This window comes from Abrus precatorius, unplaced genomic scaffold, assembly GCF_003935025.1.
Source record: "Abrus precatorius isolate BTA unplaced genomic scaffold, Abrus_2018 Scaffold134, whole genome shotgun sequence".
In the NCBI taxonomy this organism is placed as follows: domain Eukaryota; kingdom Viridiplantae; phylum Streptophyta; class Magnoliopsida; order Fabales; family Fabaceae; genus Abrus; species Abrus precatorius.
Window position 1 is genome coordinate 1 of NW_020874330.1, and position 15,000 is coordinate 15,000.

The following is a 15,000-nucleotide window of genomic DNA, read 5'->3' on the forward strand; positions in this document are numbered from 1 at the left end:
GGTATCACGGCATAAGGATCTTAATTTCCTTTCGTCCACTGAAACCTTGGCACAGATTAAGTTACGATCCAATGAAAAGGAAAAAGATAGAATGAAAAAAAAAAGTGAAAAAAAGAACTTCTGTTTTTTAAATTTGGGGAAGGGAAGTTGAATTGCCCTTTCTGATTCTCAAAAAAAATCGATTTCTTTTTGTGATCCTATTTTTAAAGAACTCAAAAAAAAAAAGAAAAAATTGAAAAATTATTTTTCGAGTTCTAAAAGTTTTAAATGAAAGAACAAAATGGTTTCTAAATATCTCAAAAGATATTGCAAAATGGATCAGCAAAAGTATTCTATTTCTAAAAAAAAAAAATAAAACAACTCTTCATTTTTAATTTTACAAATTTTCATTCTTTATTTTATTATTTGTTAGACTCAAAAAAATAAATGAATTGAATGAAAACAAAAAAGATTCAACAATTTGTAAGAATAATCCAATTATTTTCGAATCAACCATTCCAATTCAATCTATAAATTGGGGAAATTGTTCATTGATAAAAAAAAAAATAAAAGACCTGAATGCTAAAACAAAAACTATTCTAAAACAAATAGAAAAAATGACAAAAGAAAAAAGGAAAGGGGGACTTCTAATTTCAGAGATAAATATTCATTCGAACAAAACAACTTATGATACTAAAAGATTAGAATTAGAAAAAAATATTTTGCAGATATTACAAATAAGAAATGTTCGATTAACTCGTAAATCACATTTTTTTTTTAAATTTTTCCTGAAAAGGATATACATAGATATCCTTCTATATATCATTAGTATTCCTAGGATCAATATACAACTTTTTCTGGAATCAAAAAAAAAAATGATAAATAGATCCATTTACAATAATGAAGTAAATACAGAAATAACTGATAAAACAAATCAAAGTATAATTCACTTTATTTCGATTATACACAATACTAGTAATACGAATTCACAGAATTCTTGTAACGTCTCCTTTTTGTCACAAGCATATGTATTTTTTAAATTATCACAAAACCAAGTAATCAACATTAACATAGATAAGTATAAGTTAAGATATGTTTTTCAATATCATGGAAGATTTTTTTTTCTTAAGAATGAAATAAAGGATTCTTTTTTGGAGTACAAGGAATATTTCATTCCAAATTAAAACATAAGAACCCTCCCAATTCTGTAATGAATCAATGGACAAATTGGTTAAAGGGTCATTATCAATATGACTTATCTAAAAGCATATGGTCTAGATTAGTACCACAAAAATGGAGAAATAGAATCAATGAACATCGTGTGGCTCAAAATAAAGATTTAACCAACTGTGATTCTTATGAAAAAACCCGATTAATTCTTTACAAAGAAGAACAAATAGACGCATTAAAAAAAAAAAAAATGAAAAAACAATATAGATATGATCTTTTATCCTATAACTCTATTAATTATACGGAAAATAAAGACTCATATATTTATGGATATAGATCATCATTCCACGCAAATAAAAAGCAAGCGATTTCTTCTAATTACAACACGCATAAAAAAAAATTATTTGATATAATGAGTAATATCTCTATGAAGAATTATACAGCGGAAGATGCTATTATAGATATGGAAAAAAATCTGGATAGAAAGTATTTTGATTGGATGGGAATAAATGTAGAAATACTAAATCGTTCCATATCGAGTACGAAATTTTTTTCGTTTCAGAATTTTTGATATTTTCTAATGCATATAAATATCAAAATAACCCGCGGATCATACCAATCAAATCACTTTTTTTCCATTTTAATATAAATATAAATCAAAATGTTAGTGAAAATCAAAATAACATTACTGAAAAGAAAAGAATAATAGATATTTTTAGACCATCGAAAAAAAAGAAATCTCCGGAATTCGAGTTAGAGACTCAAAATCGAGCAAAAACAGAATGCGCGGGTCGAGTAAATCTTGAATCATCTCCCTCAAACCAAAAAAAAGATATTGAAAAAAAATTTGCGGAATTGGACAGTAAAAAGGATGGTAAGGGTATAAAGAAAAAGAAAGACAAGAACAAGATGAAGGCTAAACTAAATTTCTTAACAAGAATTTTTTTTACTTTTCATTTGGACTGGAAGAATTTCTTAGGTAAAAGAATATTAAATAATGTCAAAGTATACTGTCTCCTGATTAGATTGAAAAATTTAAGAGAAATTGCTATAACCTCTATTCAAAGGGAAGAACTAGATCTAAAAATTATGCTGATTCAAAATCATAAGGATTTCACTTTTCCAGGCTTGAAGAAAAATGAAAATACAAAATTTATGAAAAACGAATTTTTTATTATCAAACCAGTTCGCCTGTCTAGAAAAAACAATAAACAATTTTTTATGTATCAAACCATGGGTATCTCATTAATTCGTAAGAGTAAGTACAAAATGAATCAAAAATACTCCGAAAAAAGTAATGTTGATAAGAAAAATTTTGAAAAATACATTACACGGACAAGAGATCCAAAAATAACAGAAAAAAAAAAAAAAAAAAATTATAATTTGCTTGTTCCTGAAAATATTTTATCCGCTAGACGTCGTAGAGAGTTGAGAATTGTAATTTGTTTAAATCCTAAGAATATAAATAGTATGCATAGAAACACAATATTTTACAATGAAAATAAAGGTAATAATTTTTTGACTCAAAAACGAAAAGATCTTGACAGAGATAAAAAAAAACTAATGAATTTCCAAATTTTTCTTTGGCCAAATTATAGATTAGAAGAATTAGCTTGTATAAATCGCTATTGGTTTAATACCCATAATGGAAGTCGTTTCAATATAGTAAGGCTACATATGTATCCGCGATTGAAAATTCGTTAATCGAAATTTGTCTTCTATTTACCATAATATATATCTGGTATATGAAGACAAATTGTTATATACATAACATAAATGGGAACACACATTGTGGCATTGATACTAATCTAATGATGTATCCATTAGATCGAAAAAAGAATCAACAAAATTGTCTTTTATTTTTCAAGCATACAATTTGTTATTTGGTGAATCCATAAATATGGTATCTTTTCTATCTATTTAGATTGGATTGATTAATAAGAAAGAATGAATTCAATCAGGAATTCCTAAGGAAATTCAGATTTATATACAAAAATGAGTATCATTACTATTACTGATCAATAAAAATATTTATCAAAAGCGAGGGGAAGAGGAAAGCTTTCATTTCATTTTTTTATGGTAAAAAATTCATTTATACCTGTTATTTCAGAAGAAAAAAAAGAAGAAAACCCGGGATCAGTTGAATTTCAAATATTCCATTTTACCAATAAGATACGAAGACTTACTTCGCATTTTGAATTGCACCGAAAAGACTATTTATCTCAAAGGGGTTTACGTAAAATTCTGGGAAAACGGCAACGATTACTGTCTTATTTGTCAAAAAAAAGTAGAATACGTTATAAAAAATTAATAAATCAGTTTGATATTCGGGAGTCACAAATTCGTTAATTTGAAGAGTCATTTTCAATTATTCGATTTATTAGATCTTGAATTTTGATGAATTTTTTTTTTTTTTTAAAGCGATTCATTCTTCTATGAATCGAGGAAAAAAATCTATGAATATCCCAGCTACAAGAAAGGACCTCATGATAGTAAATATGGGACCTCACCACCCATCAATGCATGGTGTTCTTCGACTTATTGTTACTCTGGATGGTGAGGATGTTATTGATTGTGAACCAATATTGGGTTATTTACACAGAGGGATGGAAAAAATTGCAGAAAACCGAACAATTATACAATATCTCCCTTATGTAACACGTTGGGATTATTTAGCTACTATGTTCACAGAAGCAATAACTGTAAACGGACCAGAACAGTTGGGAAATATTCAAGTACCTAAAAGAGCTAGCTATATCCGAGTAATTATGTTAGAGTTGAGTCGTATAGCTTCTCATCTACTGTGGCTGGGACCTTTTATGGCAGATATTGGTGCACAAACCCCTTTCTTCTATATTTTCCGAGAAAGAGAATTAATATATGATCTATTCGAAGCTGCGACAGGTATGAGAATGATGCATAATTTTTTTCGTATCGGAGGGGTAGCGGCTGATTTACCTCATGGTTGGATAGATAAATGTTTTGAATTCTGCGATTATTTTTTAACAAAGGTTGTTGAATATCAAAGACTTATTATGCGAAATCCTATTTTTTTAGAACGGGTTGAGGGAGTAGGCGTTGTTGATGGAGAGGAAGTAATAAATTGGGGTTTATCAGGACCAATGCTTCGGGCTTCCGGAATACAATGGGATCTACGTAAAGTTGATAATTATGAGTGTTATGAGGAATTTGATTGGGAAGTTCAATGGCAAAAAGAAGGAGATTCGTTAGCTCGTTATTTAGTTCGAATTGGTGAAATGACGGAATCTATAAAAATTATTCAACAGGCTTTGGAAGGAATTCCCGGCGGACCATATGAAAATTTAGAAATTCGCTGCTTAGATAAAGAAACAGAGCCAGAATGGAATGATTTTGAATATCGATTTATTAGTAAAAAAGCGTCTCCGACTTTTGAATTGCCGAAACAAGAACTTTATGTAAGAGTTGAGGCTCCTAAGGGAGAATTAGGAATTTTTCTAATAGGTGATCAAAATGGTTTTCCTTGGAGATGGAAAATTCGTCCACCGGGTTTTATCAATTTGCAAATTCTTCCTCAATTAGTTAAAACAATGAAATTGGCCGATATTATGACAATACTAGGTAGCATAGATATCATTATGGGAGAGGTTGATCGTTGAAATGATAATTGATACAACAGAAATACAAGATATCCATTTTTTTTTCAGATTGGAATCTTTTAAAGAGGTATATGGAATTCTATGGGTATTTGCCCCTATTTTTATTCTTGTATTAGGAATCACAATAAGTGTACTAGCAATTGTATGGTTAGAAAGAGAAATATCCGCAGGGATACAACAGCGTATTGGACCTGAATATGCTGGTCCTTTTGGAGTTCTTCAAGCTCTAGCAGACGGAACAAAACTACTTTTCAAGGAGAATCTTATTCCATCTAGAGGAGATATTAATTTATTCAGTATCGGACCATTCATATCAGTCATATCAATTATAATAAGCTATTCAGTAATTCCTTTTAATTATAACTTTGTTTTATCTGACCTCAATATCGGTGTTTTTTTATGGATTGCTATTTCAAGTATTGCTCCCATTGGACTTCTTATGTCAGGATATGGGTCAAATAATAAATATTCCTTTTTGGGTGGTCTACGAGCTGCTGCTCAATCGATTAGTTATGAAATACCATTAACTCTATGTGTGTTATCAATATCTCTACGTGCGATTCGTTGAGACAGAAGCTTTTCGATACTATTGCTATACTCCCCCCTTTCTTTATAGTGCTTTCTAGTAAAGAAGGATAATAAATTGAATATATATCCTTATCATTATTCTTTTTCGAAATTCGGATTGAAGAATTTAATCAGATAGTTATATGAGTGAAATAAAACAGCTTCTATTGAATAGAATTTATTAATTCTATATATATACTATATTACTTATAGTTATATATTACTTATAGTTAATAGATAGTATGAGGAGTTAAAATTGCAGTCAAAATATTGAGTCTCATTTTCCATGTATAAGAATTAAGTGAAAAAAAAAATTCTATTCTATTTCTTCAGTAGAAGAGGTCATTTACCCCCAAGGTTGGTTGATTAGTCATCCTGTCTTGAAGCGGGCACAAAAGAAAAACCAACCTTTTTTTTGAGTTTTCACTATCATTTGTATGAATTATCATACATGTATTAACATAACTAAAGGGGTTTAATAAAAAAATGAATGGATGGGTAGAAACACCAAAATACACAAAGGATTAGTAACGCAAATTTTTTTAAATATCCAAAAGAGCATTTATACATAATAGAAAAAGAATACTAATTGGGGCTTTAAGTTGGTAGAAAAAATCAGGCAGTACTCCCTACAATTCCGATCCAGAGTATGCTCCCATCCACTGATTAAATAAATGACTATCAGGAACGAAATAATCCTTTACTTTTGTTTTCATTAATTCACTTTTTTTTTTGAGTCCCTTTTTAGTTGCACAAAAAAAGGCTAGGAGCGAAAGAAAAAGTGATACCCTTTTTCTTTTTTTTTCTTACATCTATATTCTAGGAAGATGGAATTCATGTCATAATTCAGAAAACGAATGTATAATTCTTTTTTGTAATCGAAAATGATGGAGAAGTTATTGAGAATTCTATAAAGAGTATTTTATTGAAGAATTCAGTTATTACTCAACAAATTCCAATTTTTTTTTAAAGGGATAAGATCAATTCAGAAGTACTTTTTGTATCTTTTATTTATTCAAATAAAATTTGAAATGTATTTTTCTTTATTATTAATTTTTTCATTAAATAAAACAAAACAGACAGAATTCAATTGGTCTAATTCAGAACCGTCCGATAAAATCGAATCTTATCCATTTTATAAATATATCAAGAGATAAATAATCGGTCTGGTCCTTAGATTTATTGAAGGCTTAAAAGGAGCCGTATGAGGTGAAAAATCTCATGTACGGTTCTGTAATAGAGATGGGAACAGTAATGTTATCACCGACTAGGATTATCTAACAGCTTAAGTACAGTTGATATAGTTGAAGCGCAATCCAAATATGGTTTTTGGGGATGGAATTTGTGGCGTCAACCTATGGGTTTCATCGTTTTTCTAATTTCTTCTTTAGCAGAATGTGAAAGATTACCTTTTGATTTACCAGAAGCGGAAGAAGAATTAATAGCGGGTTATCAAACCGAATATTCGGGTATCAAATTTGGCTTATTTTACATTGCTTCCTATTTAAACCTATTAATTTCTTCCTTGTTTGTAACAGTTCTTTACTTTGGTGGTCCGAATATCTCTATTCCGTACATATTTGTTTCTGAATTTTTTGAAATAAATAAAGCATATGGAGTTTTTGTAACAACAATTGGTATCTTTATTACACTAGCTAAAACTTATTTGTTCTTATTCGTTTCTATCACAACAAGATGGACTTTACCTAGGCTAAGAATAGATCAATTATTAAATTTTGGATGGAAGTTTCTTTTACCCATTTCTCTCGGTAATCTATTATTAACAACTTCGTCTCAATTGTTTTCACTATAAAAAACGGACCTTCTATATTCATAACTTGTCTCAAACAAGAGAAAGAAAAAAAACAAAAATAATCAGAGATATTCACGATATGTTCCTTATGATAACTGGATTTATGAATTATGGTCAACAAACAGTCCGAGCTGCAAGGTACATTGGTCAAAGTTTCACGATTACCTTATCTCACGCAAATCGTTTACCTGTAACTATTCAATATCCTTATGAAAAAATAATCACATCGGAACGTTTCCGTGGTCGAATACATTTCGAATTTGATAAATGCATTGCTTGTGAAGTATGTGTTCGTGTATGTCCCATAGATCTACCCGTTGTTGATTGGAAACTGGAAACTGATATTCGAAAGAAACGATTGCTTAATTACAGTATTGATTTCGGAATCTGTATATTTTGTGGTAACTGTATTGAGTATTGTCCAACAAATTGTTTATCAATGACTGAAGAATATGAACTTTCGACTTATGATCGTCACGAATTGAATTATAATCAAATTGCTTTGGGCCGTTTACCAGTGTCAGTAATTGATGATTATACAATTCGAACAATTCAAATAAAATTAAGTTAATTATAATATAATTATAAAATCTTTTTCTAAAAATAAAGATTATATAAATCAAATCATATTCGATATATTTCTATATATAAATATATGTATTTGAATAATATATATGAATAATATAAATTTGGATAATAAGAAAAATGTTATTAAAAAAAAAGAATAAATCTTAGAGGTAGATATTTTTATATTAGATATTCTATTAGTAGAAATATTCGATACATATATTATATATATACTTTAGTTTTCGTATAGTTTCAAACTACTCTTTCATAGAAAGAATGGAATGACATTGATCCTATAACTGTACCTATAGCAATTCACACTTATTATCTTAGGATTTGATTGAATTCAATGCGGAGAGAAATTTAGTATTTAGTATATAATTTTTTTCCTGGTCATATCAATAAAGTCATGAAATTTCGATTTATTTATCTCTTATTTTACATATAATGGATTTGCCTGAACCGATACATGATTTTCTTTTAGTCTTTCTGGGATCGGGTCTTATATTAGGAAGTCTAGGAGTAATATTACTTACCAACCCAATTTTTTCTGCTTTTTCGTTGGGACTGGTTCTTGTTTGTATATCTTTAGTCTATATTTTATCAAACTCCCATTTTGTAGCTGCATCGCAGCTACTTATTTACGTGGGCGCTATAAATGTTTTAATCATATTTGCTGTAATGTTCATGAATAGGTCAGAATATTACCAAGATTTTCGTCTTTGGACCATTGGGGATGGAATTACTTTGATGGTTTGTACAAGTATTTTTGTTTCACTAATAACTACTATTCCAGATACATCATGGTACGGGATTATTTGGACTGTGAGACCAAATCAGATTATAGAACAAGATTTTATAAGTACTAGTCAACAAATTGGAATTCATTTATCAACAGATTTTTTTCTTCCATTTGAACTCATTTCCATAATTCTTTTAGCTGCTTTGATAGGTGCAATTGTTGTGGCTCGCCAATAAGAACTTATTCTAACTAATAATCTAAATCTGAATTCTATTTTGTTTAATTTTCTCCCAGTTATTTCCGTTGAATTCTTGTTCATATTGATGAAATGAATCAAAATTGGTAAGGAGTTGGTCAATGATGTTCGAGCATGTACTTATTTTGAGTGCCTATTTATTTTCTATGGGTATCTATGGATTAATCACGAGTCGAAATATGGTTAGAGCCCTTATGTGTCTTGAACTTATACTGAATGCAGTTAATATAAATTTCGTAACCTTTTCTGATTTTTTTGATAGTCGCCAATTAAAAGGAAATATTTTTTCAATTTTTGTTATAGCTGTTGCAGCCGCTGAAGCAGCTATCGGACCTGCTATTGTTTCCTCAATTTATCGTAACAAAAAATCAACCCGTATGAATCAATTGAATTTGTTGAATAAATAGTATTGATTATAATAAATCATAAAAAGTAGAATTTAGAATGAATAGTGTAATATTTATCAATTCAAATTAGCATGTATGATACGCAACTTAGAATCATGTTTGTGAAAATAAATAAAAGAAATCAAAGTATTTTGGTCCTATTCTCTTCTTATGAATTGATCTATAAGTCTATTTTTATTAGCAAAATTCTGATAAATCATTGATTCATCTGGTGTCTAAATATAGAATTCATTTACGAGTTTACTAGATCGAAAATTTTCAATTTTTGATGTTCAAAGATTTCTATAGATTCAATGTCACATTCAGTAAAGATTTATGATACATGTATAGGATGTACTCAATGTGTTCGAGCCTGCCCCACAGATGTATTAGAAATGATACCTTGGGACGGATGTAAAGCTAAGCAAATTGCTTCTGCCCCAAGAACAGAGGACTGTGTTGGTTGTAAGAGGTGTGAATCCGCCTGTCCGACGGATTTCTTAAGTGTTCGAGTTTATTTATGGCATGAGACAACTCGAAGCATGGGTCTAGCTTATTGATACGTTTCAAAAAACACCACACAAATACGTTTTTTTTTACTGACAAAAACCCGCGCTCAAAATAGAAAAAAAATTGCTTTTCTATTTTGAGCGCGGGTTTTTCTGGTCTAAGTATATCTTATTTTTATCACGAATTATTTTCCTTGGTTAACAATAATTGTAGTTTTGCCAATAGCTGGAGGTTCCTTAATTTTCTTATTTCCTCATAAAGGAAATAAGGTGATTAGGTGGTATACTATTTGTATATGCTTAATGGATCTCCTTCTAACAACCTATGCATTTTGTTATCATTTAGAATTGGATGATCCACTAATTCAATTGACAGAGAATTATAAATGGATCCATTTTTTTGACTTTTACTGGAGATTCGGAATAGATGGACTCTCTTTAGGACCCATTTTATTGACAGGATTTATCACCACTTTAGCTACGTTAGCAGCTCAGCCGGTTACTCGAGAATCACCATTTTTTTATTTCCTGATGTTAGCAATGTATAGTGGTCAAATAGGATCATTTTCTTCTCGAGACATTTTACTTTTTTTCATCATGTGGGAATTAGAATTAATTCCCGTTTATCTACTTTTATCTATGTGGGGGGGTAAGAAACGTTTGTATTCAGCTACAAAGTTTATTTTGTACACTGCAGGAAGTTCCATTTTTTTATTAATGGGAATTCTGGCTATGGGTTTATATGGTTCTAATGAACCAACATTAAATTTTGAATCATTAACTAATCAATCGTATCCCATGGCGCTGGAAATAATTTTCTATATGGGATTTTTTATTGCTTTTACTGTCAAATCGCCAATTATACCTTTCCATACATGGTTACCAGACACCCACGGGGAGGCACATTACAGCACTTGTATGCTTTTAGCCGGAATCTTATTAAAAATGGGAGCATATGGATTGGTTCGAATTAATATGGAATTATTATCCCGCGCTCATTCTATATTTTGCCCCTGGTTAATGCTATTAGGTTCAATTCAAATAATCTATGCAGCTTCAACATCTCTTGGTCAACGTAATTTAAAAAAAAGAATAGCTTATTCCTCAGTATCTCATATGGGTTTCTTAATTATAGGAATTAGTTCTATAAGCGATACGGGACTTAATGGCGCTATTTTACAAATAATCTCTCATGGATTTATTGGCGCTGCGCTTTTTTTCTTGGCGGGAACTAGTTATGATAGACTACGTCTTCTTTATCTCGACGAAATGGGCGGAATGGCTATCCCAATGCCAAAAATATTCACCATTTTCACTATTTTATCGATGGCTTCTCTTGCATTGCCGGGCATGAGCGGTTTTGTTGCAGAATTGATAGTTTTTTTTGGAATAATTACCAGCCAAAAATATCTTTTAATTACAAAAATACTAATCACTTTTGTAACAGCAATTGGAATGATATTAACTCCCATTTATTTATTATCTATCTTACGGCAGATGTTCTATGGATACAAGCTTTTTAATACACCAAACTCTTATTTTTTTGATTCTGGGCCACGAGAATTATTTATTTCAATTTCGATCCTTATACCCGTACTATGTATTGGTATTTATCCGGATTTCATTTTCTCATTCTCGGCTAACAAAGTTGAAGCTATTCTATCCAATTTTTTATAGATAGTTTTCGTGAATATGAATAAATGAAAAAAAAAAAAGAAAAAATAGTAAAAAATCTTATGTACAATAAACAAAATATTTTTTTCTTGTATTAACTTACAAAAAAATGAATTTAAGTTGTAATTGAATATGCTTGTTGTTTGTGAGAACCCCTTGAATCACTACTACATTACTTGATTTAAAGGGTTCTCGATGATTTATGGGAAGTTTGCTTCATATATATATATTCTTTCTTATATATAATATAATGAATGGTTTCCATATTTATATTTGTGAAGTTTTTTTTCACTCACTTTAATTCAATTAGATGTAAATGAACCATAACTATGTAGTCCTATTCCTAATAGATTTATTCCTAAATAACATACCCAAATTATAAAAAAGCCCATAGAGGCCACTATTGAAGAATTTAAATTTTCTACTTTTTTCTTTTTTCTAGTATGTAAATAAATTGCGAATATAGTCCAAGTAATAAAAGCCCAAGTTTCCTTTGGATCCCAATTCCAATATGACCCCATGTCTCATTAGCCCATACTGCTCCTGAAATAATACCTATTGTTAAAAGGATAAAACCTAGACTAATAATACGGTAACCCCAACGATCTAATTGTTGAATAAATTGAGACCTGTAATAATTTCTAGAAGAAGAAAAAGAAGTTTTTTGTAAAACATTATTTCTTTCATTCATATTCATGTATTTGATTTCAGCAAACGAAAATGATTCATTTAAAAAATACAAATTATTGCTTTTACCAATAATTTGTATGAGTTCTCGAAATGAAATGACTAAAATAGCTACTGATAATAATGATCCACATAAAAGAGTTGCATAACCCAATATCATCATACTTACATGCATAATTAACCAATGGGATTGTAGAGCAGGTACTAATAGTACGGATTTTTGCATTTCGGTTAAAAGACCTGAAGTAGCAAAGCCTTGGGTAAAAATAACACTTGGTGCGATTATTGTATTTAAATAGTTGTTTTTATGCTTTTTGAAGCATGGAACCATATAAAAAATGGAAAAATTCCATGAAAGAAAGATTAATGATTCATATAAATCACTAAATGGTAAATGGCCCGAAAAAACCCAACGAGTAACTAACAATCCTGTTATACAGAAAAAAGTTATTATCATGCCTTTTTTGGACGAATCATATAATCCTAGGATTTCATTGACCGATAAAGTTATCAAATGAATTGAAATTACAATTGATACAACCGAAAACGATATATGAATTAATATATGCTCTAAAGTTGAAAATATCATATAGAATAAATAAAAATCAGAATACTAGGAATAGAAATAGGAATTGAGTTCATTATAGGACTTATTCTTTTGGAGGATAAGATATCATGCCGCTACTCGGACTTGAACCGAGATGCTCTAGCACTGCTTCCTAAGAGCAGCGTGTCTACCAATTTCACCATAGCGGCTTACTCGAAATCATAATAACCAATTTTTAGTCAATTGTCAAGATTCAAATAAAGAATCAATTAAAGTGTAATATTTGTTTACTAAACATTAACGAATTAAAAGAAGTCTATTAGAGAATCTATTAGAATTTTCGAAATTCTATATCTATATATATATTATTATTCTATATTCTTATTCTAAATATATTACATTTTTTCTTATTCTAAATATATTACATTTTAGAAAATTTTAGAAAGGAATAGAAAAATAAAATTAAGAATATAGAATAAATAAAAAAATGGTGAAATTTTTCATCAAAAATGGAACACTACATTCAAAGTATTTTTTTATTTAGAATATCGTTATACATATCCTAAATTTGTAGAATACTAATTTAGATATGAAAAACGAATTTAGATATTCCAATTATATTAGTATTTTAATATTCAAAAATGTTATTTGAATAAAGTTAATTCAGATTATTCTGACGTTTGTATTTGTTACAAAAAAAACTTTTTGAATTCCCCGTAAAAATAGATTGTGCTAATGAAAAAGCTTTTAATGTTGTCCAATATCCCCTCTTTTTCCAAAAATTTTTTCGAATGATTTTTTTTGATATAGAAGTGCGCTTTTTTGGAACTGCCATCGAGTTAGTATAGTTTTTCATTGTTATAGTTCGATGTGAAAGACATTTTTTTCTGTAAATGAAAAGGAATTCTTCTTTAATTACCCATATATCTTATGTATCTTAATGCTCCCTTTTTGCTTCCTATCTCTAAAGTAAAACATTGAATATTATAACTCTTTTTCCAGACATGAATATCTTTTTATTGTAATGGAAAATACTCAATTAGTTCAAAAATGAACTAATGCTTAAAAAAAAAAGAATTATTGAGTAATGTCGTAGGAATTGTAATTTTTTAATGAATATCAAAATAAACGAATCTTCGTAGTTTTAGTGTAATTCATTATTTATCCTCACTCTATACTTTTGTATAATTGTAAAAAAAAAAATAGAAATTCACATTTTTATTTTTACATATTTCCTTTTTATTATTTTATTAAAATTACATTCATTATTTATTATAGTAATAGTAATAAATATGAGAAAAAAAAAAGAAACTCTTTTTTTTTTTTTTACTAGGAATAGGAATTTGGTTATTGGTCCATTTTCAGTTTGTACTTAGTAATATTCGAATGGAACAAAGATTCAGAACAATTAATGTAATTCTATTTCTAGATTCACTTCTTTTATTAACCGACCCTTTTCTTTACAAAAGAGATGAAACAAAACTGACGAATAAGAAACAAAATTCATTAAGAATCCAATCCATTTGTTTTGTTTTTGTATGGAATATACACATCAATCTTCATGGATCATACCTTTCATTCCATTTCCAGTTCCTATGTTAATAGGAGTGGGATTTCTACTTTTTCCGACGGCAACAAAAAATCTTCGCCGTATATGGGCTTTTCCTAGTATTTTTTTATTAACTATAGTTATGATTTTTTCGATTGATCTGTCTATTTATCAAATCAATAAGGGTTCCATCTATCAATATGTATGGTCTTGGACCATAAATAATGATCTTTCTTTAGAGTTTGGATACTTGATCGATTCACTTACTTCTATTATGTCAATTTTAATTACTACTGTTGGCATTCTGGTTCTTATTTATAGTGATAATTATATGTCTCATGATCAAGGATATTTGAGATTTTTTGCTTATATTACTTTTTTTAATATTTCAATGTTGGGTTTAGTTACTAGCTCGAATTTGATACAAATTTATATTTTTTGGGAATTGGTTGGAATGTGTTCTTATTTATTAATAGGTTTTTGGTTCACACGTCCTATTGCAGCAAATGCTTGTCAAAAAGCATTTGTAACGAATCGTATAGGAGATTTTGGTTTATTATTAGGAATTTTAGGTTTTTATTGGATAACGGGTAGTTTAGAATTTCGGGATTTGTTTCAAATAGTCAGTAATTTGATTTATAAAAATGAAGTTAATATTTTTTTTCTTACTTTATCCGCCCTCTTGTTATTTTGTGGCTCAGTTGCTAAATCTGCCCAATTTCCCCTTCATGTATGGTTACCAGATGCTATGGAAGGACCTACTCCCATTTCCGCTCTTATACATGCTGCTACTATGGTAGCGGCGGGAATTTTTCTTGTAGCTCGACTTCTTCCTCTTTTCATAGTTCTACCTTACATAATGAATGGAATAGCTTTTATAGGTATAATAACAGTAGTCTTAGGAGCTACTTTAGCT

General features: G+C 29.2%; 1 protein-coding gene and 1 pseudogene across 1 annotated transcript; both read left to right on the forward strand.

Annotated features, from left to right (window-relative positions):
* The first annotated feature begins 5 nt into the window (after positions 1-5).
* Positions 6-2,863, forward strand: LOC113856954 (annotated as a pseudogene).
* A 604-nt stretch (positions 2,864-3,467) lies between these two features.
* Positions 3,468-7,871, forward strand: LOC113856953. The gene is made up of 4 exons (XM_027488689.1): positions 3,468-4,749; positions 4,808-5,341; positions 6,626-7,123; positions 7,209-7,871. The coding sequence occupies exons 1-4, from the start codon at positions 3,585-3,587 to the stop codon at positions 7,736-7,738; spliced, it is 2,727 nt and encodes a 908-aa protein (XP_027344490.1). The 5' UTR covers positions 3,468-3,584; the 3' UTR covers positions 7,739-7,871.
* Positions 7,872-15,000: the final 7,129 nt, after the last annotated feature.